We start from the raw sequence: 25,877 nt of genomic DNA, 5'->3' as shown, positions 1-25,877 counted from the left end.
ACACATGATATTTTCCAAACAATAACTGAGTGGGTTTTGTGCCTAAACCTAACTACATGTTAACCACAGTGTTGTCACAAGATAAAAATGAAAATTCACACTTAAAAAAAAAAAACAACAAATAGTTTCAACATATGAAACAAAAAAATCTAACATATCTGTGGTTTACAAAAGTATACAATGCCAGCATTTATTTTGAGTACTGGGATGTAAAACAAAAAAAAAGGTCTGTGTCAGTGATGATTATCTGAGAGTTCATCAATGCAAGCAACTTGACTTGTTACAATAAGAATATTGATTATAGCCACTTTCTGTCCAGACAGACTGTGTTTGAGCTTGTTTGAGGTGTGTGTTTGGACATGTGGTTGAGTGTGTGTGAGGGTCAAGCCAGGAGCTCTGACAAAAGTGACAAAACCTCACTCAAAAAAACGGAGCATGTTTGTCCAGTAAGAGAAGCCTAAAACACACAACCAACACAAACAGAGACCCTGATCACACAAGGACAGGCAGAAGGTAAAAAGAGGACAGAAAAACCAGAGAGAGGGAGAGGGAGGTGAGGATAGCGTGAACATGACTGAAGCTGTTAATTCACCTCAGACAAGCTCAGACACACACACTGAAACTGTGACGCACTGGGAGGCTCTTCCTGGAATTCTCCGCTGTGTGTGTCGTGAGGAGGATCTGTGCATCTAAATCCAGGCCCGTGACCCGTTTAAGGTGTGACAGTGTAATTACTGCTTTGCTTACTGATTTGTTGATTTCTCAACATAAATCCTCAGGATTAATTCATCCAGCTAAACACAAATACATGTGAATATAGAAATAACAAGCTCACCCTGAAATGCACACAGACACGCAGTGATTTATGGGTATATGTGGTGGTCAGCCAAAAGCCAGTGTTTTTTAGGAGTCTATCATACAGACAGGTGAGGCAGACCGCTTCCAGAGGGAAGGCCTCCAAAAAGAGAGAGGCAGCCAGTCTTCTGTCATTGCATGGCAGTGCAGCACAGTCAGGAATAAACACATCGAGGCAGGCTTGGACTCTTCATCTGTACTATAAAATATCTGAGCAAAGATAGGGGGCTAAAGTTTTTAATGGGAGAGCAATGAGGATAAGGGAATGAAGGCCAGCTGCAGTAGCTGAAAGGTGGTTTCAGTGAAGGGGTGCTAGAGCTCATTTTTTTGTCTATGTCAGACAAAAAAATGGTTGGATTAGTGTTTTAAATGACAATCAGTGCCATGCAACGTTATAATTTACTTTTGCAAATTTAAGTAAGGAGTTTGCATGCTTTTTCTACAGGTTTTGTCTGGCTTCCTCCCACAGTCCAAAGACATGCAGGTTAAGTTAACTGTTGACTCTAAATGGCCTTGTGTGAATGTTAGCATTCACACATATGGGCAATATGTGTGAAACAATGAATAGGATCAGCAGTTATGGATAATGACTCAATGAATGAATGACGTTTTAAACAAGGTGCAAGGAGCCAAAATTATGTAAATAGGACGTTGGGTTACATCATTTATCTGCCCTGGAATCGCCTGCCAGAGGCCTTTACACAGGCTGAGTCTGATGCTTTTAAGATGCACTTTAAGTCCCAGTTTTATTCTCTGTCTTTGAATTGTCTTTAAACCAGTTTTTTTTTTTTATTTGACCTGATTCACTGAATTTAATCAAAATGTGTTTAACCCTGTTTTGTTGTTTTGTTTTGTTTTTTAATTTTGCAGTGCTCATCTATGCACTTTAATGCCTCTATGACTCTATATCTTTGTGAAGCACTTTGGTGCTTCACAAAGATATAGAGTTATATGGATTAGATAAACTTGAAGATGTATAGGCATTAATGAATGTGTATTTTATTCATGCAGGTATGAGTTCAAAGACCAGCTGCACGTACACACAAATGTCTGAAAACACCATGTCAGTGTGCATCGCTGGTAACAGGATATCACTATAACCCTCAAAACTCTCCAACATATCCATAAATCATTAACCTGAGCAGGTATCAGAGCCATAAGACATAAACCTCATCACAGACTTCTCCCCAAAGCTATAAGTCCGCCATCACTCAGCTCTGAACTCTTTTATGTACATGTGTCCACCCTGCAGTTCACTGGAGGGGGGAAAGCTGCCATTGACTGAAGAGTGTGTATGTGTGTGTGTGTGTGTGTGTGTGTGTGTGTGTGTGTGTCCATCCGACAGGGCTGAAAGGATTGTAGAGGGGAAGTCTATGTGATTATGTACAAAAAAGAGCAGGCTGGAGTCTTTTCAAAAGGCTCTTGAGGATAGAAAAGACCTCTCACCCAATACGAGGAATCCCTGAAGCCTTTTATTTTTTTCTTCATGCGTCGTTTTGTGCTATTTACTGCAGAACTCATTTATCAGAGGACTGAAAGGAACACATCTCTATGGGTGTGTGCATTATTAATCTGTGTAAGAAAAATGGATATCTATTCATCTGCTCTCACAACAAGTATGGCTGATAAAAGCGCAGCGGTGGCTTGTAGTCACCAGCTGTGTATGTCTGAGAACTGAAGCATAATGATGCATCAATAACTCATTAAATTCCCGAATTGTATTTCACAAAAAAACATTTGGATGGGCAGGAACAGGGACTCTCCAGTCCACAACTTACGCATTCATTGCTTCACTTTTTGCAGTGTCACAAACTGGCAGGTCTGAACTTGACGGCGGCATCATTGGGCGAAAGCCAGATGGGTGGAAAACAAGTGGCATTGAAAACTATGACTGTGTTTGTTTTACAGTGGAAAACTTCACCCATGCACAGCATGTGACAGCTAACTGTATATGCAAAGTGATTACAACTACTTAATTGTAATCACTTTAAAGTCTGTGAGTAAATGTGTTGTTGGTCAAATGACGAGACAACAACACACTCATCCTCAGCTGATGGGACAGACTACTTTTTAAGTTGGTTTTAAACAAAAGGTCAGGGAGACTTGGCTTGACTGCTGACTTGGTGTAGTACAAAAGCCTGCCTTTCTGCTTTAAGTATCTTAATCCTCTGAGTAAACTGAACTTTGACATTAACAGCATGACTTCATCTGGGTACTCTGCTTGTTGTTTTCCTCATGATATATATGTGGCCATTTTTATTGGTAACTACACCAGCTGAGATATAATCAATACAATGTGAACAAAATTATGAGTTCCGATCCCGAAACACTTAAAAGTCTCTGGCTGAATCACTGCTGCTCTCTGGAGACAAATGGGTTTAACTGCATGCTGTTAAAAATAAGGATGCTTGACTGCCAGACTCTCTTATTCAAGTATGTTCAGTGCAGTCTTCTCATGTCGTCATCTCCAGATATTCACCTCCAGAATATCTATATTTTAAATAAAGAATAACACCATAGACAGCCTCTGTCTCTATGTCTCTATGTGTCTACACTGTTTTGGACATAAGGCATCACTGGAAATTAAACAAACCGTCCTGTGGTTCCCTCTACTGGTAGTGTGGTGTATTTCTCAACAGGCTATACACCTGAAAAACATGTCACAAGACCCATGTTTTTCTTAAGTCTTTTAATCAGCCTTAAGAAGACTGAGTGACCACAAGAATGGCAGGAATTAATAAATTAGTTGTCAGCTATTTAGGTAATTGCCAACTTATTTAATAATTGATGCATCGATTTGAGTTTTAAAAAAAAAGTTAAAATACTTGATTTCAGCTTTTTGAGGGTGAATGTTTTCCAGTTTCTTTACTTCACTATAATAGTGTGACAACTCCTCCTGTGTCTCTGCTCTGCCTGGCCTGCTTTGTGCTCTCTCCTCCCCTTGCAGGTGGTGAGCTGGCAGTGCAGGTCGTTATAGGAAGCTGGCTCACCTGAACTGATGAGCCAGCAAACCTACAAAGCTCAGCATTCAGGCGGCTCCTCAGTCTGATACAGCTCCCACATGGTCCTTTCGTTTGGTTGATTTGCTTTGTTTTTCATTTTAGCACGCAACATCTTCATACACCATTTTCCACTCACCCCGACACTCACACACCAGTGAAATTACTGACTGCTCACATCTCATTCATTTGTTTTTTTCATTTTTTACCTCTACCCTGTAACTGCTCTCCCTCCTTATTGTCTGAACCCTGAGCCAGTTCATGACAGGCAGTGAACTGAATATTTTTGGACAAAACAAGACATTTGAGCTTTGGGAAACACTGATTGGTCTAATTCACCATTTTATAGATCAAACAACTACTCCATTCAAATAGGAAATAGCTGAAACATTAACTAAAAATGGGGGGGAAAAGTGCAGCCCTACTGACCACTCTATACAGTTTGTGTTTTATTTTATTGTTTATGCAGTGCTGTTTATGCTAAGATTTTATCATGATATTCTTTGCTTTAAGCAATTTGTCCTTGTACTGTATCCTCATTCCTCCATTTCATTTAATGTCTCTGTAAAGCACCTTGGTTGGCGTTTGTCTTTTTTTCAATGTACTCTATAAATAAACTTGACAAAATCATTTACAAATATGTATAAACTGATCACATTAGGAGCCTTTTAAAAACCACTGACCTCATATAAACAGCTTCTTTTAGATAATTATGACTTTTTAAAAATCTTAATTGTATAGCTTCAGTTTATATCAGAATTTTGATTTTTATGTGCTCGAAATGAATGTTTTCTATTCAATTGTAACCGCTAAGCTTTGTCTTTATCAACTTATGATGATGATTATGATGATGATGATGATGTTGATGATGACGATGAAATTGATGTTACCATAGGTTGCATAGACGTCTAGGATTCTTTGGATCATTAAGAGGACTTCAGATACTGTAAGATACGGCAAACACCCACCAATAAAAAGGTAAAATGATTTTATCAATGCTCCAGGCTTTCTCTGCAGGAACCGCTGATGTAAAATGAATTTGTACTTCTAACTGAAAACACTAGAGGACCTCAGAGAGTTTTGTGTTTATTCATTGGTTTCAACCCACTTCCATTTCTGTGGGACAGATGGATGTCGCAGAAAACCCCCAAATGTTTGTTTGAGACGAAGCAGTCTGAGGATTTTCTTAGTCATCTGTCTGAAAATCAAAGTCGGGATTATACAGTCACTTCACACACCCCTTCAGATAAACCTCAACATTTTCAACATGTGACTATCAGCGCTGATTTCCTTTAATGTTCCTGACTAATGTTAAAAAGCTCCATGTGAGCTATTTTCCCTCAAGATCCCAAATCTAAGATGATTTACTCAATTTGAGCTGAAATCTGACCAGTTGTTTTTGTCTGCCACATTTACACTCAATATTTTTCACTTTAATTTAAGAAGGATACAGAGGCTGATCTAGTTGCAAGAGGAAGGCTAATGATGATAAATGTTTGCACATGTTCTCTAATGCATACAATGACAGTAGTTCTTATTAACAAATGCCTTTTGAAATTGATCACTACATATTTATTCAGGACATAGACCAAACAAAAGCTTTGCTCATATTATATTTTAGCCATTTTGCTTTGTGTGACAGTATAGCTCACTAATAAGTAAACAGAGCAGAGAAGGGAAATATAATGCAGCTTTAGGGCCATGGCCATTTGAACCATATCCGTGGTCTGCCAAAGGAGGCCTCCTTTGTGCGCTCTCATGAGCTGGCAGTGCAGGTCGTTATCGGCACCTGGCTCAGCTTGACTGATGAACTAGCAAACCTACAAAGCTGAGCAGTTCAGTCACAGCTCACACATGGTCCAGCATCTACATATGCCATTTTCCACTCACCCTGGCACTCACACACCACTGACATTGCAGACTGCTCACATCTCATCCGTTTGTTTTGGTAAATAGCATTATTTAATGACTGTTTTCATTTTGACTTCCACTCTGTGTGTGTTCTCCCTCTTTTTGTCTGAACCCTGAGCCAGATCATGACAAGTCTGAATTCATCATGCATACAGAACAGATCAGGACATTCTGCAGACATTTTAAGGACAAGTCTAGATTGTGATATAATGGACAACTGAACATAAAGTACTTTACATTTATAATGTCTTTATCTATGAGCTTTAAAGGTGATGGCAGGTGAATTTTGTTACCTTTCAACAGAGCCAGACTAGCTGTTTTGGCCTGTTTCCAGTCCTTGTGCTAAGCTAAACTAACCAGCTGCTGACTGTAGCTTGAAATTCACCATACAGAAATTAAAGTGCTGTCGATTTCTTTCATCTAACTCTTGGCAATGCAGTGAATATGTGTATATCCCAGGAGTTTTACTAAGCTGATTTCGTGTGTGTAATGGTAGGATTTAAATGCATTAAAGGACAAAAATGTTTATGGTGCACTGTCAACTGAGCATAAATGATCATTTCATCTTTCATCTGAAAGACATGAGGGGTTGATGGGTATCTGCGAGCACATAAGTCTTGTAAGAAAAGCAACACAGCTCATCATTGTGGTATTTGCAAGTAAACATTGACTTGAAAGCCTCCAAACCCTGTTGTTATAGAGAGTTATGGCTTGAAAGGTAAAGTGGTATTTTTTCAAAAAACTTAAGTAAAAGCAGAACCACACCCAAAATGTGAAGGTATGAGATTCCTGAGAGAACACAGTTTAATGATGCAAATGTTTATCCATAAAGTAATGTTGTAAATGCTTTCACAAAAATGTGAAAAAGTTGCTCCACCTTCCCTGGAGGCTCAGAGATACAGAGATTAAAGAGAAAGGTGTTGCCAGACCCACAATGTTGTTTTACTTCTTTTTCTTTTATTAAGGATGTGAAGAAGACTGCCACATTGGTTTAATCCTGAGGTTTAGATCTTCCAGCCAACAGCAACAATGCCCACCAGTGCTTTTACTGAGCCAAACTGGTGAATCATCAAAGACAGTGCCATTGTCTACATCATTTTGTTCAGACATGTTATCTACTCTGTTATTAGAAACTCAATATTAACATCAGCTGCAGCTTTCTGTCTGCCCCTGGCAGCGTTTCCACTGCAGGTCAATGGGAACACACAGAGCTGTAAAGTCAAGTTGTTACAGTAAATGAGCTGTGACCTGTGGAATAAGTTGGAGTCTTGATCTCTTAGTTTGGAAGCACGATGTAATATTTAGATGTAAACAAAAACCAATTAGTGATATCTGATACCAGTTGTTGTTAGGTTGTGAAACACTGAGAAATGTTATTTCTTCCAAAATGTTTGCACACTATTTTTTAAAATCCTAACAACTAATGTTGTGTGACTTATGTGACTTAACCTCAAAGTTTTATTGATGTAACTAATAGTTGAAACATGTATTTATATGCATTCTCAAGCTGGCATGTCAAGGCTTTTTTTTTTGGCAATTTTTCAAAAGCTATTTGACATGTTTGGGACTGTCAGGTTGGACATGGATGAGCAGTTTGGTATGATAACAAAATGTGATTGATTTTAGCCTGTGTGTACACAAGCCTCATGCCAGAGGAGATTGTCAGCACTGCACGAGTTCTAGACAGATCCAGGTATGACGTTCTTCCATTTCCAAAAGAAGATAAAAAATATTTTAATAATGATGTGGGTCAATTCCCACAGAAAGTTATGACAAATATAATGAAAAATGGTGTTTCAAATACATAATAATAATAATAATACCAGTGTAAATGACATTTATTCCACTTCCTTTTACTAAAAAAAAAATCTTTTTGCTGGGACTACATTTGAAAGGCAGATTTTTATCCCAACAATGTCTCAACCTGACCTAGATACTGGACTCCAACCTATCAAATACTGACGCTTGTTCAGTGGCCCGTGGACATCAGACACCCAGAGATCATTTTAATAAATTAAAAAAGAAACTATGGAAGACAGAAGTAGTGTGCCACTACTATGAACTTACTGACTGGCTCAACCATTTTACTGCAATTACAGCTAATTGTCCGAATATGTTTCTATTGCCTGATGACTGCAGACTTTAATCAAAGCTTTTTATTCACTTTTAAGTACTTATCAGTAACATTTGAATGTTTTGAATTTGCCACCCACCAATTGTTCTTTTGCTTCACTGTTATGCACGATATGTTTGATTCATGTTTCTTCTCTTTTTGTTTTGTTTCTGCACAGCATGTGCAGCGTCTTATGTCCATATGTGCTGGGTGAGTGCAAATCTAGCCATGCTAACATCATATGCTTCACTACAGAGCAGAGAACAGCCTCTAAACACTACCTCTCAGCTGTTTCTGCTTTTATTTCTGAGATGTGAGATATGTTTCTCTGTGGTAATTTTTGTATCTTATTACATTGTACGCATTTGTAAGGCAGCCTCATGTTTCCAAGACAATCAACATATTCTGGAGTAAAATTATTAACAAAAACAAATTGTCCCTTATTACTAATGCATCTGTACATAATTTTTAATAATAACCTTAAAACTTAAGGGAAAAAAAATCTACATTTTTTCGGAAATAGTGTTTTTTGCCTCCTTACAGAGAATAAGATGAGAGGATCAATACTGTAGTGACAAATCATTCAAGATGAAAGAATTTGAATTTTATAATGTATAATAATAGTAATTGTTTGGATGTATGAGCCATCCATTTGTTACATATCTACTCATGCTTATGTTTGTCTTGTACATATAAAAGATACCACTAGCAGCCAGCTAACTTAGCATAGAACTAACTAGCATAACTTTTCTTGTTAAATCTGTTAAATTGATTGACAATTTTCAATATTTTCTACTTGTCCAAGCATATGCAATATACAAAGTAATATAATTGGATAATTGCAGTTACATTTCTTCGCTCCTTTCCCTTATCTTAATCACCAGCCTCTGCAAAGAAGTTATGAGAGCAGGTCACTGTGCTATTTGTCACCTGGACAGGTGGTATTTGAAGAGAAAGCTGCAGGCGGTTGAGGATGAAAACGAGTGAGCCTGGCTGTTCCTCCTCTCTACCTCCGCCAGTGAATTCCTGCCTCGTGATAAGGTAAACCATCCCTCTTTCCTGTCGCTGCAGCAGAAACACAACCAGGATCACAACCAAAATGTTCTTAAGGATAAGTCTATAAGCAAACAAACTCTCTGATCTTTGACTCTGTCTCAGGCAACATGAACGTAAGCCGATTTGTTTCATCACTGGCCTGCACTCAGACATGCACTCACATTCAGACAAAAAACTCCAAATCCACCCACACAATAGTATATTTATAAAGCTGAAAGAGAAAATGACTCCCCACAGGGAAAAACACTCTCCTGTAATCTCTCCTATCCCCCATGTTGTCACACATCTTTAAATCCAGTTAAATAACCTAAACATGTGGAGCAACCAGTGGTGGAGAAGAGAGAGAATGCGGAGATCAGTGTCAATCATGAAAGAAAGAATAGCAGACAGACATCACATGTCATCATTCAGTCCCTCTGCATTCCTCTCTCCATATGGAAAAACACAAATCTAATGTGATAAATCCATCTCCTCAAATCTTTTCTTAATTACAAATTGGTACAAATTTCAAGAAAACAGCAAATAAAATCACTCATCCCCTTTCCAATAAAACAAAACTGCAAAACAAAAAATGTTTTTAAGAACGGAATGAATCTTATTTGAAAATCAAAGGTATTGTTAAAGGGATGGCAGTAATATGTAATTATAAGAGGGTATTGAGACAGAGTGTAGCGAAATGTTGATTTAATATTTTTTAAGTGTCGAACTCCAACCCATAACCTCGTAAAAAAGAAAAGAAAAGAAAAGAATAGAAAACATGCTCACACCTGTTTGTTGACAGTAGCTTACCGGTTTATTTTCACATCAGGACAAGCCACATATCCAACCCAGTTACCAGAAAAAAATAATGGTATTGCATGTTTCTGCAAACCACGGATATGTTACATTTTCCTGCCATTGTGTAGCAGATACATTGAATCTGTGCAATTTACCAATGCTGTAGTTAGGTTAGGGATATGGTTGGTTGGTTGGTTGGTTGGTTGGTTGGTTGGTGAGATGGTTTAGGCACAAAAACCACTTGATCATAGGAAACGATCGTGTTTTGTACTTAAAATACCTGGTTTGGGTGGTACAATTCTAGCAAGTAAAAATGTCTGTGTAAAAAAAAAATCATGTTTTGTAGCACTATCCGCTCTGGGTCATTATAAATACCCATGTATGGAACCTAAAAAGCAAATGGAAACACAGCAATTACACTAAAACACAACAGGATTTTGTCATTTTTTTTGCTCTCTTGTCAGGAGTAATCCATCATTCCCTTCATCTCTTGATGACAAAGTCGGCTCATAAACAACAAAACTTTAGAAAGATTGATAGCACAGGTATTAAAGGTGCAAATGTAACATATTCATTGTTTGCAGATACCTACAATGTCAACTTTTTATTCTGCTGACTGGGCTGACACATCATACTTCACTTTGTTGGGTCCGACTGCCTGCCCTCCAGACTAAACCCTCGCATGAGAAGTGATAGTGCTGGCAGACAATGACAGAAATACCTCACTGTTGACTGTTGAGTTTGTTGGAGATGTTTTAATATCTCTTCACTGACATCTTCTTTTGGCTACACATCTATGAAGCATTGTCAAATCCTTGTAGTAGTGGTAAAAGCATATCTTGGAGATGATCCCTTCAATGACATTCCACTACAAGTCCACCAAAACAGCTGGAGGTACATTAACTGTCTTGCTCAAAGGCACATCAGTGGTTCAATACTGACCGGATGATTCCAGCAGATCTGGGTATTTGAGTAAAATGCACCCCCAGCACAAATTTGCCTTCCTAACCTTTTTACTGTCGCAGCCTGGTTATGATTAAGATGGAGGGAGGCCACATGACACAATGTGAAGGAGAAGATTTAAAGGTGGGAACTTGTGTGCAAAGTGCAAATTGAAGCAATTAAAACCACAAGTCATCTTGTCTCTATTGTCCCTAACCAACACTGGCTAAAACAGCAGAGTCGGGAGAACATACATTCTAGTGCTGGAATGTGTTTTTATTAGTGCAGCATGGTTACGGTTTCAGTTTTGCTGGCTGGTTCAAAAGATCCAGAGCTGCATAACACATCTGCCGCGCACAGATTTCTTCAGACCTCTGTCTGCTCCCCTGCCTGCCTGACTGTTTCCACCAGCATCTGTGTCCTTTCCCTTGAAAAGTACACACTTTAATTCAGTTGCTATGCATGAATTAACTTTTCATGATGGTACACACTGGTACTTCTATTTTTGAGAATGTGAGAAACAACAGATACAGGTCCTGCATTCAAAATCTTACTTAAAGTACTAAAGTATTAGCAAAAAACATACTCATGCAGAATCATTCTAGAACAATATACAGTATATCACATTACTGGATTATGACTATTGACTTATTCATGTGCTCATTGCTTTAGAGTTGCAGAAGGTAAAGGTGGAGCTCATTTTAATTACTTTATATGCACCTGGATAACTTAATCTATAATAATGAATCATAATTTATTAGTTGCTGTAGGTCAATGTAATTCTTAGTATTGCAATTTGTTGCACAGCCAGCAATAATACAATCATCAGTCCAATTAGTACACAAACAATTAACACAAAGAAAAAACAACGAAATACATAATGTTATTCAACAGACCAATAGCAGCATGAACTAAAGAGATATTAAAGCTTTATTCTTAGCACATTATATCTGCGACCAGATGGAACCAACCTGAAGAACAGGTGTCTAAGGTCAGCGAGGACTGAGCATGCTTTGTGACTCTTTGTACACTTAATCTGACTTGGCAAAAACAACTAAAGTTTCCTAACAAATGTACAGATAGGGATGAAAAAGTGCAATATCATCATATGATATAAAGTAGCATAAAATAGAAATGCTCAAATCGCACACAAAAACCTCAAAATTGTACAGTACAGTACATGACTTAATGTACTTTGTTTACATTCCACCACTGGATGAAACATGTATGATTGTCAAAATGTATCACACCTGGCATTACTGCCACATGGCATCATTTCAGCTCCACCTCTGACAAACAGGACATAGCAATGGTAAGAATACTCTCACATACAGAACATAAAGAAATGGAGGATAAGAATGTGTATGTTAATCCCATGGCTTTGCTTACAAGAGTCTTGTGCCAGCACGAATAATTAAAGGAGAAAGTTGAATGCTTCAGTAATCCAATCAATCTCTATGTCAGAGTGGCCTGAAGGAGCTCAGAAACAATCTGTATCAAAATCAGAAACATTTTATCTGCTATAATAAATACACAGAAATGTGTCCTATTGGTGCAACCATATCTGCAGCTTACAACAAACTTGACCTAATAGCACAGATGACAGGACCTCACGCAAAATGAATCCCACAAAGGGTGCAAACTCACAGTGTAAGACAACAATATACAATTCAGAAAGTACAACACACTGCACTATGTACATTTAGTCAGGTAAAAATGTGACATGGTTTACCTAAATAAAATGCATAAAATAAGAATCATGCAGTACTGAAATTGTTCCACCATTGAGGGTAGAATGGGGCTGTGCAGGTATTGCTATGGTAATAAAAAATGGCACACTAATTAAAGGTAACAGCAGGAAGTTGTCTGTCTGTAAAGCATGAAGAGGAGTCTAATTTGTGTTGGTGTAAATTACAGAGGTTGAGCCGAGAGGCTGGTGGGCTGACAGATTTTGGCAAGAAGAAAATGGAATCAAGGAGTGTCTGATGATTGACTCTGTTACACTAATAATTATCACAAACAACAATATCTATATTATGAAGAATACATTTTCATAATTGGAAAACTGAGTCCATACTGAGCCTGAAACTGAGCCTTTGATGTATATGGTCAAATTTTTTATTTAGCATGTTTGCATGTTAACATTTGTTAATTAGTACTAAACACATAGTGCATCTGTAATCGGTAGTGATGATATTAGTTAAGATGGTATTTAGTCATCAACCAGAGTATTCAACTATTGAATTTTTGACCTAAAGATAGTGCAAAAAAGGTTCCAAAAGGGTTAATTCTGAAGGGCTGAGGTTCTACCAAGGACCATTTTCTTCTCATGAACCCTTTTTTGAAGAATGGGTTTTTTGCAAGACAAAGAGATCCATTAAGAACTAAAGAACTACAATGGTTAGTGTAAGAGAGACCTATGGGTAATGTCACTATTTTTGAGCTCCCCTGGGTGGGTTCTTGATGAAACCCTTGCACTTTAATTGGGTTCTTGGTAGAATCCTAAGGGTGGTTTCTAGATTACATCCTTGGAATATAAATGGGTTCTCTGTAGAACCCTCTGGGTGGGTTCTTGTTAGCATCCCTAAAAGTTTGAAAGGTTCTGGATATTCCTCTAGAGAGGGTTTTGGGTGGAAAAATTGCACTATAGAGGGGCTCTCAGTAGAATATCTTATATGGGGTTCTGGGTTAAACCTTTCACAGATGGCTCTTGGTATTTATGTTGGGTTCTATGTAGATACCTCTGAAAGGGTTCTTCTATAAAAGCTTTATAAAAGGTTCTTCAAGAAAGCGATGAATGTTCTCCTTTGGGAACTAACACCTTTGTTAGCACCTTTATTTCTAAGAGTAGGCTAGAAGTCAGGGGATTACCTAAATTTGTCATGAAACTGACATGAATGTTCTCCAAATTTCATGGTAAACCATTGACCTTGCACCAGTAAAAAGTACTGTACAGAACCATCCACATTTTAACAGATTATTTAGCTGCAGATCCTTGTCACTGGGGGGCAAAAATCATAGCATCATAGCCCTTGGCATGCTTTTAAAACCTCAGATGCTAATGGAGGATTACTTGGAAGAAGTGGTGGGAATCTGACTCTCTATTATAGAGTGCATGGGAACAGTTTTTTGTCATTTGGGTAAACACTACAGATTAATGTTAACCCAATCTTTGGCATATATCTTGTGTGTATTGATGAACAAACTGTCTGCTATTTGACCTCAGCTGCTGACACCTGTGAGTTATTTTTTGTGTGCAGTCATGTACCACCATCCTGTGACTGTTTCTTCTCTGAAACCGGGCATCTTCCCAGGCTGTCCTGGAAAACACTGCTAAACAACCACCTACTGCTACAGCAAACTCACAGCTTGTGGTTGATGCTGAGGAATCTCCTTGATTCACCTCCTTGTGTTGCCAGGATGGTATACCTCAGGTTGACATTTAGTATTTGAGAAAGCTATGTTGAATTTCAGCTCCTTTATAGTAGCCTACATGCGCGGTAAGTTGAGCATCTGTGATTGGGTGAGAACCTTGCTTCAATAATTACTATATTTTTACTTGTCACAAAAGAAAAAGCACAGGTGTAAATGATGAAATCAATGATGCCTAAAATACATTAATGTTTTTACATCAACTCTAAGTTGCTGCAAATGGCAAGAACTGTTAGATTCATGTTAATGTGTATTTTCAGACACATTTTATTTATTTATTAATAGAAATCCAAACTGTCAATAATTTGGTGACCCCCCTGCAATAATGTTAAGGACCCCCTCTGCTGAGGACCCGGGATATAATTAGTAACACCTGTGCTGTTCCTACAATGAGTCAAAATGTGGGCTGTGTTCAGTCATGAATCTCAACAGGTATATCACACATTTTTCTCTCTTTTTTTTGGCATTTTGACTATATTTGACTGAGGGCAGTGTAGATATGGAGGGGAAAGAGAGACAGAGAGGTATGACATGCTGCCAGAATCAAACTTCAGAGGTTGTGTTTGTATGACATGTAACCACTGGGCTACTAAGGCGCTCCGGTAAGTGTGACACTTTTCACAGATAGACTGCAGCAGCAAACTGCTATCAGGAAGAGTATTTTAGTTATTCAAATAAACAGATAAATAAATAAATAAGAACAACTGAAAGCTAGCAAATGCTCTTGTAGAGGTGAGCAGTTGGCCAGCTAAGCTAAAAGGTGCTAACACAGGCTAACGTTTTATTTTGGTTCTGCCGTTAGCATTAGCTTAGTTCTGAATCTCTGAAAAATAGGCTAGCTGTGAATGAGTTTTTGTTAGTGAATATTAAATATGAAAATTGTGCTTTGAGAATATAGTCTAATGAGTTTATTTGCTTACAAACAAACGCAGATAGGCAGAGAAATTACTCTTCTCTCTGAGGTGGGGAAATGCGCTGTAACGTAGGCTAACTTACCTGAACTTAAAGGTGATGTATGCATTTAAAAGTACACTGTGTTTAGTTTAAAAAATATTTTGGCTACGTAAACACTTAAAATAGAATCTCGTTCAACTTTGCACATTATGAAATTTAAACCTGTTTTGGGTGGAAGCTTAAAATAAACCCACCATTTTTTGTCTCTCCTTGCACTGTATTTATTTAATTTTTTGTCATTTTGTGTATCCTATTTTAAATTGTGCAAAAATATAAAATCTAAAACAATGTTTGTAAGGTCACGAATCGCTTCATGATGTAACTAATTTGGCAAGTGGTGTTCAGGCTGTTATGCTAACAATTTCTCCTTGCAAGTGTCATTTGTGAAGCACCAAATGAACAAAGTCCAGAAAATAATGTATTTCGATCTCAACATCTGAGCTGATCCCACTTATTTTAGAGTAATTCTGAACCAACAAACAAACAAAAAATAATTAAATAATTAAACAGTGGTACAAGTATAGCTTTATTTATCAGAAAAAAAATGTGAAAAGTATTCTGACCCTGCACTGTGTGCTTTAAAAAAAAAAAAGTTCCTGCTTCAAATTTATGCAGACAGCGGAACCACGTGGGCTGCCCGTAAATACAGGCAACCTGCGTGAAATCATGTGACCTCGAGCGTGCTGTTTTACCTGTAGAAAGTAGCGGAATTATTTGATTGTTTCAGCTCCAGATGGTTACATGGGTTGCTTGCAGGCAGGAGCAGGGAGGGACAAGAGGCAAAGAGAATGAGGTGGGGAAAAAAAGCAGAAAGAGAGAGCTTAGGACTCCCCTTCAGGCATCCGAACAAGTCTGGACTGTTCTGCTGCTTGTGTTGAGCTAAGCGAGGCAGCCTCGGGATTCAGAAACAGCGTTTTACAGTCTCCTGCAGGGATGCAGCGACAGGAGTTCAGTTACTGAGCTGCAGCGGATGATCGTGGGGTTGACTTGTGCTTTCTTTTTGAAGCTTTGACTCTGGACACCGGTAACTGGGAGTACTACGGTGTGCCCAGACCACTGCACGGAGAGCTAGGGCTGGATATGCCACAGGTGGAGAGGTGAAGAGCGGCAGGCTGTGGCCCCGGTGCACGGAGCAGAGATCCCCAGGTAAGATGAGGCAGAAGCGGAGAGATGAGGTGCTACGCTGGGCTCTGTAAAGAGACATTTGTGGGCACACCGGTGCTATTTGGACTTGGAGTTGTGCACAGTTTACAATCTGGATTCCTGATTAACAGGGCCATGACTTAGTCTAAAGATATGTCTAAGATATCACACATGTATATGGAGAAAAATTTTGGCACTGGTTTTCTCTGCATGTACATGCTGGTAAGTGATAACTCTTAATCTTTACATATAGAGGACACTTATCTGAATTGTAGCCAGGACACCACCCCTTAGCCATTTGCTTTCCCTGCAGCAAAAGCCTTGACTTTGAACAAGACCAAGCAGAACATCTGTCACCTCTTTTCACCCTTTCTGAAATGTTATTGTAAGAACAGACAGCTTTGCAACAGCTCTGAGGATCAGAATCCCACAGTCATTAGATAAAAAAAAGCATATAATACCGTTATAAATTACAGTTTGCCAGTCCTCACAAAACTTGTAATTATTCTCCTGTGCTCTTTCAAATGCTCTGTCTCCATTAGTCTTATAACAGTTGCACAGGACAACGGGGGAGTGTACAACCATGCTGACCTCAACTGAACTCATTTAGTTATAGGGCATAATTCCTGCTACACACCATGATGCTGCTCCAGGAGAGCCTCACTCCTCCTCTTCCTCCTCTGCCTTTGTGTCTTGATTGGTTTCAATTGTCTGTTCACTGACTTTTAAGTGTATCCATGTCTTTGCTGTGGTTTGGCTCATGCAACAACAAAAAATCCCCTATTAACATGGAATTGTTATTCATGTCTGAAAATAACTCTCAGCAGGACTGAGTGAACTCTTCCTCTCTGCCTCACTTACACCCTCTCACTGTCTCACTCATCTTTTCATTCACTTCATTGCTGCAGCCATACTTGGTTAAGTTTTTGGCGTGCCACTCTGGAAGTGCAGAGCTCTGGACGCATCCCAAGTGTGTCATCTATGGTGGACTGTTGCTGGTTACTGTTTGTGTTTGATGTCTTTGAACATTTTCTGTTGTCCTCCAGAGAACATCCTGTTCAGATCATCATTTTTTAAGAGCGGCACTTAAATAATTTTCATCAACAATGGGTATTGTATTGGAAAACTTGAACAGCCAGCACTGTTATTTTTAGCGGATATGTGTGTATTTTGATTGTTACTGGTGTTTAAATGGCCCTTTATATGTTGGATTAAACTAAGTTACAAGCAAGGGGATTTTGACTTTATGCCTCCATTCAATCATGACTTTGAAAGAGAGTAAGATAACCCATTGACGAATGCCGTTATTTCCCTGATTTATTCCATCTGGCCTTTGTTAATAGTAATGTCAAGCTTGTAAAATAAATAGGAAGATAAGATCAGCACTTCTTGTGAAAAACTTGTTCAAACAAGGGGTCAACAACGATTTTCAAAAGCTGCCTGTTTTTAGTGGTTTTGTTTAGTTTGGATGTAGAAACAGACTGATAATCCCTTAATAGCGGACGTGAGTGATGCTGTGCTTGAGCTGAGGGTTGGGGTCAGAGGTGACAGGATCTGTCTACCATGTTTTTCTCTTCCAGACAGCCTCAGAGTGAGGCTCTAATGTTCTTGCTACCGGCACTTTTTTGGCCACCAAGTACACACACAATCCTGGTGTGTGAGCAACTTTACAGGGGTCTTTGGTAATTTAATGTGACACCTCTGCACTCCTTTGACCCCTCCACCCCTTTGTCCACTTATGTCACTTTTCGTCCCTGATGACTGATGTTATGCTCAGGGCCTAATTGCACAATCCTGCACTCTGTCACATTGCAGTGGCCTGTGGCCTGCCACCCCCCTGGGAGAATGGCATCTCTACTAAACCACAACTCTGTGATCCTGTCTGAGCTGAGCTTTCAGAAAGCACAGCCCGGCCTCTGTACAACTCCCACCAGAAGCTCTGGGATGAGTCCTAATCTCTCTTTCTTCCTGTCCCTGAAAAGTCCTTTTCTCCTTCTGTCGTTGCTGTTGCGTACAGGTTGTTTTTTTTCCACTAAGTCCACTTGACTCCTGTTGAGGATGGTTCTTACCTGCATTTTGCTACTAATACATTGACCTTTTAACCCATGTGTTGGGTTTTATTCCCAGGTGGCCTATACTGGGTGTGGCCATACCTATAAGCCAGTTACTTCATCCTTTTAAAATTCCAGGTGTGGAGGCCACCTAAGGAATGCACTTGATGAGTATCTTTTTATATGCTGTAATAAAGAAGGAGTGTATCAGAGGAAGTGGGTTCCTCCCACATGATCTAGCCCATTGCATTTATTATTTAAAAATATATACCAGCAGGACTTTTATGTACTCACAGATTAGAATGGAGAAGGGTTTAGGGGTGTGTTGTGGGGATGAGTGAAAGAAATAGAAATCAGTTTTTTGTGATGCATTTATTTAGACTTCTTTAGTTGTCAGCTGGTGTTTTTTTTATCAGCCCTTGAATCATTAATGCCTTTCAATTATAATCTGTTAAGTTAGCCAAGATGTAAGTGCTAAGAATAGTCTGTGGGTACAGTTTGTGGTCTTAACACCTGGTTAGTTTAACAAAACCAGAAACAGACATGGTTTCATTAGATTCCATACAGGAAAAAGAAAAATAACATCAAAGGTGCGCAAGCTGATGTGGCCTTTCACCAGATAGTTATATGTAATTTAATTTTATAGGTGTAGATGTCTTAGAATAAATCCTTTAAATCTTTAAAAGGGATAGGGGCATTACATTTGGAACATATTAAAGGGTAATGTGTGTGCTGCGTGTCTGGGATGAAAACTCTGACGCTGTTGGGTTTGTGGGCTCTGCATCTTACAGAGGGAACAAACAGTCATGGCTAATTATGAGCTCCTGGCTTCAGGCAGTGTCTGAAAGTTTTTGTACTTGAACAAATTAAAATAGGAAAAGGCCAGCGGTTTCCGGTGTCTATTTTTTGCCTTGCAAGTTTTTAGGGTATTGCTGCACCTTCTGTACTATATACTTGGTATGCAATGTATGAAAGTACTCAAGTATAGAAAGAACCAGATAAATTGCTTCAATACTGATATCCTAAAACTGTATCAACATAATTCTTAAAGGAATAGTTCAACATTTTGGGAAATTTGCTCATTCACTTTCTCCCAGAGCGCCTCTGCACACCAAGTCTGCATTTTTTGTTTACGTTTTTTTAGTCCATCATATTAAAAAAAAAATCATTACACACGCAGAAACCTTGCACACTGAGTCCATGTCTTTTATTGTTCTGTTTTCTAAATTTTGCAATACAACACAAAATGTGAGACACATTTGCTTCCTTGCTTCTCTTGAATGGAGGTACATCTTCTCTGGCTGTCGCTGGTCTGCCCGCTGAGGGGCTGAGCTGCCCTCCCTCTCTGTCTCCACACTGTTGCTCTCTGTCTGTCTGTGTGCGGTCCTCATCCTCTATTACACCCTCCGCCTCCTCATCATCATCTGCCTGAATATAACCATCTGACTTGTTGAAAGTAGGCTGTCAGAGTTATGAAATGATACTGTGCACCCCATTCTTCTCCCTTGTTGTCTTGACATATGTGTCCTGCAAGTTACACCACTTTTTCCGTGTGCGCTTTGAAGTCAGTTTGCAAATGAGATTTTCGCAGTGTGAGGTTGTGTGTGTGTGTTTTTTAATGTGCAACAATCTCAGATGAAATATACAGCCTTAGAACAGTCAGATTACAAGATTGATGCCACTTTTTTTCAGTTGGTAGATTTATTTTCAGCCAGGAGACATTTATCTTAGTTAGGCATAAAGACTGAAGAGAGGGGAAGTAGCTGGCCTGGCTCTTTCCAAAGGTAACAAAATGCACCTGCCATAACCTCCAAAGCTCACTATTTAACATGTGGTTATCTGGAGTACAGGACTTTTTTCTCCCCCCTCTGGCTGTGAGAGTAATAACATAAACACTGTGCTGAAGCGTGTGCACAATGTTTGCCTGCAGGGGAACTTGACAAACCCCAGGAGTGCTCTCTTAACTCTCTGGTTGGCTTTATCCTTCCTTTGAATGATGAGTTTCTTTTTTTAACTGGAGTGCCCACTCCAGAAACTTCTCTTAAATGCTTTTGAGGATTTTCCGCCAGTGTTAGCTGCTACTTTGTCGCTAGCTATGCCTCCTGCCTGTTTAGCTTTGGTTGATTTATATAAAATGCATCACGTCTCGTGTGGTAGTACGGGAAAGTTGCCCCAGCCAGCAGACACCTCAATTTTGGTATACTGCAAAATGCAGAGAGCTTTCCGTGGCAGCGATAGGCATAATCAGCATTGCGTGAACTAAGCTGACAAGGGTTTGAATATAACTGATGTTCATTTATATATGAAAGTCCCACACTTCCACAAAATTACGGTCCCAGTTAAAAAGAATTTAGAGCGTCTTATGCATATTTTGCTTCTGTACCTTGATAAACTAGGATATTTGAGCAGTATGCAGTTACAAGAGGGATTTAAATGAAATCTTTTGCATTTGATTGGACTGTTTAAAAGTGTGATATGGAGCTACAGTGAAGTCCACTGCTGAGCAGACTGCTGACTCCACAAACACCTCTCCATGTTAGATCAGGAGGAGGACAAGGGAAGGATGAATGAACACGCAACTTGTAGCTTCTAAAGCCCACAGATAGTGAAGTGCAGTTTTAATGGTGTGGCTAGGTAGTCAGTGTCAGTCTCACTGGATGTAAACTGGGAAAATGTATGTTTTTATCCATGGGGACTTTGAGTGCAAGGATGAAGAGTTATAGTTTTATTTGGGCATTTTGTGCCAAATATTTTAATGCCTGGGTGTAATGATTAAAACTGAGATAGCTGTTATGTATCAAGTCTTTATGCTAAGCAAAGCAAACAGGTGGCTGGCTATAGCCTCATATCTATTAGATATGAGCGTAGTATCAGTCTTCTCATCCAACTTTTAGAGAGAAATAGTGTAGTGTAGAATATTGCAATAGCTATTGTAAGCCATAATATCATTACTACATCAAAGTGGGAGTCCGTAGATTTCTGTCTGCTCAGTGTTATTGAGCATGTCAGCATGTTTCCACTCATGACCGTCTTTCATGTGGTCTGGTTCTGACGGAAACACACTGACAGTCCGTCTGTTTCAGGTCAGTGTTCCGACAAAATGCCAGTGCAATGAAAATGAGCAAATTCCAGATGATGCTGATGTTCTTTGCATTCCTATACAGGCTCGGAAAATCACTTCTGTCTGCCCTTATCCTTCTGCACTCACTTACATACATTTGGTTTCATCAACTTAAGTGGATTCTTATGGTTTTGAACCTGGCAGTGTTTACTGTAGCTACAGTAGCTCTACAGAGTAGATCAGAGGTTTTGTTAGTTGGCTCAACATCTGTCAGTTATTTGCAGTAGCCACTGTGTCTTGCATCACTTCTGGGAAAAGGTGAATGTGAATCGAGGTTGTCATGAAGAGAGGTGCCCCACATCTATATTGGATTTCTCTCACCGCATGATGTCTGTTACTGAGATGGCTGAGAGTGATAGTTTTGTTACATAACTTGTAAGAAGTGGTGCATGACATCAATGCTGTGTTAATGTGACACAGGACCAAAGTTAAATCTACAATGAGAAAATCTTGTGTTCTCTATTTCTCAAAGGAGAGAAAAGATGTGTAATTTTTCCAGAATTGGATGTTTTGTCCATAAGATTATGGCATCTGCATTCCAGACACTCTGTAGTAAAGTTTGAGAGTGTTATGGGTCATGCTCTGGAGAGCGCTATGATCCACTTTAGTCCCAAAACAAAAAGAGGACGATCAGACCAAAGGACTTTGGAGAAGTTTATCTGCTCTAATGAGGGCAAAGAGGAGAGAGATAACGTTACAATGTACTGGTTTATGCCTCTTGGCTAATACGTCTTTGTGTCTCAGGCCCTGTGTAAAATATATTTTTTAAAAACAAATATTTGTGTTTAAAAAAAGTGCACAAGCTTATGTTTTTTTTCGTTGTAGTTGTTTTTTTTTTTTTTTTAAATGATGACTGGATATCTCATCACTGTTGATTCCCCTCCAATATAAGGATGACTGAGCTCTTTTGAAGATAAGAGTGATGCTCTGGACATTGGAAAGTTTTCCTTCCACTCCTCATCAACAGCAATCCCACTCTCAAAAGTGTCCCATTATCAGCTGGTTTGACAGGGTCTGATCCAAAACTTGTCTGGCAGACTTGAAACTGCGGACACTGAGGTGGACAAACTCACTTTGGGTGCAGCAGACTCCTCAGTTTGTCGGTGAAGTGATGCAGCAGTACTAAGTTTAAGTGTAAAGAAGTCATTAGATCAAGCAGTGCTAAAATATATGAAATGTAAATAAACTGGTCGTCTGTTGTTATTTTTTCTGGCACATGGCCATGACACAATGCAACAATGGGTATGTGCGAATTGGGCAGATACTGTCATTGTTTTCCAAATGCTCCATCTTACACGTCCAAACAGATACCAAATAATTTGAGTTTAAAAAAATTTCACATTAGAAAGCTTTTTAAATAAATCTCAGTTGTAGTGACTGAGAAACTCTGTTTGCTTGTGGACAAGAGACCAAAACATAGAGAAAAATGTTTATAAAATATCAGTATGGACAGGGCTGTAGTGTACCTTGTATGCCCTTTAAATGTGATGATAGGCATGCACATTTGTGTTATTTAGAAACATCTTGAAATGTCCTTAAGTATTTTTTTAAATATTATTCAGTTGGAGCTTGACACTAGATAAAGGGGCAGATTTAATCTCCTAAAATACATTTTTTTATTTTATGCAAGACTCTTGTAACAAGTTTAGTGACTAGTGACTAAGACTTTTATGTTGTGCTCCTGCCTCACCAGATGGGTGCGTATCAAAGACATTTTAGTACTTTCGATTTGACATTTTAGGAAGACAATTTGAATGAGCATGAATTTTGCGTGCAGCTCTGTATTATGAAATTGTGATGGTTGATATTCACATCCAACTGACTGTCAAGTTCAGTTTAATGCATTTTAAGGAGTTTAGCCTTATCATACATGAGTCTGCTATGGTTTTCATCTTGGATTTTGTAATTTTATCAGATAAACATGCAGATATCATAAAACACAGCAGCTTTTTCTTGTTTTTCTCCAGAGTGTGCAGTAATGTTACAAAGAAAGACTTTCCATCTGTGGTTTAACTCCTGGACCACAATTGTTTGGAACAAATGTTGAATGCAAAACAAGTCCATACAGTAACATTGCAGGGAAAAAAAACTAATTTCAAGTCAAAAATCTAAAACTAAAACCTAATGTATCTAATGTATGTACCTAATGCCAAGTAGGCATTATTTTCATTGATATGGAATGGGATATGTTGGAAGAATTGTTCAAAACTAAAAACAAAGTTCAGAAATGTGTTGTATACACCTTGAGTTATTACAAATTCAGGATTTTGTTTGTAGGCAGTACAATCAAAAACATAAACATCACAAAGACAATGCAAATCAAGGAAGATTAAGGGTAAGCACAACAAATACTACAAGTCGTGAAGAGTAAAACATGAACAGATAATATACATCATGACTTTGTACAGTGTGTTTCCAATACACATGAACAGGTTTCTGGATGGACAGAAGTAAAGAGGAAATAGCTCACAAATTTCCAAAAAAAGAGGACCAGATATCTTTGAAAAGTTTGATGTCATACTTTGAATTTCTGCTTAAGAGATGATGTAATTCTGTCTTCCCAGTCGAGAAATATTTTCCTCATGACGCCATTAAAGCTATCTTTTGCCTTCTTTAAAGTCACGAGTCTTGATAGAAGAGAAAAGCATGTGGGAGGTGCTCGTCTAACTGCTTCCTAGATTGTTTAATTTGTTTGTTGTTGTTGTGTGACTGAACAAACGTGGCGTCCAGAATCAGAATAAGAATCAGAATTGGGTTTTACAAACAAGGCCCAACAAACTGACACTTGGCCACAACATTTTCATAAAGCCTCGATCTCACCTGAGTGCTGTGATTTTAGACGCCCATAAGCGTCCCCAGCACAAAAAATAAGAAGAAACACACTGCCACACACCTCTAGTAAGTCATAAGTGGCGTTTGAGAGAGATTACTTCTATATGAGTCTATACATTGTTTTTTAGGAAATTTCTGCATTGTATATCTTGGATTGGAGTAAGCTGTGCAAGGGATAAGACTTTCTGTTTGTGTGTGTGTTATGTGTGTATATGGCAGCATGATAGACAAGCTTTTAATGATGTGTCATGGAAATGCTAGAAATAGTATTGGGATGTGGTATAATGTGATTTGTTGGTACTCAGAGAGATCAGCTAAGTGCTAATGTCTTATTTTGTGCCTTAACTTGCACTACAAGCTCCAGTTTTAATCATATGACAGTTTTGAATTGTTTGTTCAAAGTGTTACCACAATGCAAACATTTAGTGGCCCTGAAACTGTAACATGCAAAAAGAACTTTTGAAGATAAACTGAAAAAAATAATGGTAGACTTCACTCTATATTCAGACATGTAGAACAAGAAAACGTGTTGAAAGGGACAAGACTGGCAGGCAGGAAATCAAAGACGCTGTGTGGTTCAGAGCAGGCACAGGCAGGAACAATGGCTATAACTCTAAGACAACGAAGACAATCTGACAAATAACAGGGCTGAACTTCCCTCAGACACATACGGAGAAACAAATAACTAATAGGTTGCAGCTGAACAGGAAAGTGACAAGATCAGGTGACTTGGAGGAACAGGAAATCCGATGGGGATGAATAGTAAGTAGCTGAGGGATGGCAGTGTTTCATTCAACAGGAGATGATTACAACACAGGGACTAATATGACCTGGGGACACAAGGAAAGCAGGACTGGAGTAGTAGTCAGAACAAAAACAAGGCCTTTCAAAGTCTAAAAATATGAACACTGAAAATGTTATGTTTTCACCTTTGGAGCCAGTTTTGTTTAATATTGTTATGCTGGACAGTTTGCACCATGATTTACTCAAAGCACTGTAATCAAACATGGTATAAATAATGATTAAAATTTGAAATGGTAGCACTAACTGTTGGAAATTTTATTTTGGTTAATAGTGAAACCAATAAATGTTTCATTGGTGGTATGTAATCTTTCATACCTTTATACCTTCCTGAAGTGACACTGGAGTATATCACATGTGATGGTGTAAGTGTGCAGCCCTAAACCCCCAATAAATCCTTAATTCATGGAGTTAGATGTGAAAGTATTCTGATTTTCACTGTGATCTCTCTGTCTCAGGCCACCGGCTGTTTACTGTCCTGTAACTTATCCACCACTAGGTGACGCTGTGTCCTTTAGCCAAGCTGCCTGTTGACTGAGCTGTGGTGGTGCATACTGTGCACTACATAAAATTAGTTTAACAAAGAGGAGTGCCTGTATATATGACAGTATTTGGAAAACATGAATTACCCACAGTACCCTTGTATACTGTGATACAGTCCAAGTCTACAAAGCACAATTTTGTAATGTGGTCCGACATTTTTGAAGTGAGTTAAAAGTGTTTCAGACATAATAAAAGGTTTATCTGCTCTTTGTGTGCCCAGGTTGTGAAGATGTGGAGCTGTTTTTTCACTGTGACTGTCCTTCTGTCCTTCATGAAGCAGGCTGAAGCTCAGGGTATAAAACACTTTAATTCTCTTCCCAATCACCACATGAGCACCAAACGTTTTT

General features: G+C 38.7%; 1 protein-coding gene across 1 annotated transcript in view; it reads left to right on the top strand.

The window, feature by feature from the left end:
• Positions 1-15,925: 15,925 nt before the first annotated feature.
• col7a1 (collagen, type VII, alpha 1) overlaps positions 15,926-25,877 on the top strand; it is an 83,851-nt gene continuing 73,899 nt past the window's right edge. The window contains 2 exon segments of the mRNA XM_042504140.1: positions 15,926-16,185; positions 25,751-25,823. Of these exon segments, the coding sequence (XP_042360074.1) occupies positions 25,760-25,823 (64 nt within the window). The 5' untranslated portion in view covers positions 15,926-16,185; positions 25,751-25,759.

The sequence above is a fragment of the Plectropomus leopardus genome, chromosome 2 (assembly GCF_008729295.1).
Source record: "Plectropomus leopardus isolate mb chromosome 2, YSFRI_Pleo_2.0, whole genome shotgun sequence".
Lineage (NCBI taxonomy): Eukaryota > Metazoa > Chordata > Actinopteri > Perciformes > Serranidae > Plectropomus > Plectropomus leopardus.
The sequence above is the reverse complement of the archived record's forward strand: the minus strand, read 5'-3'. Positions and strand labels throughout refer to the sequence as shown.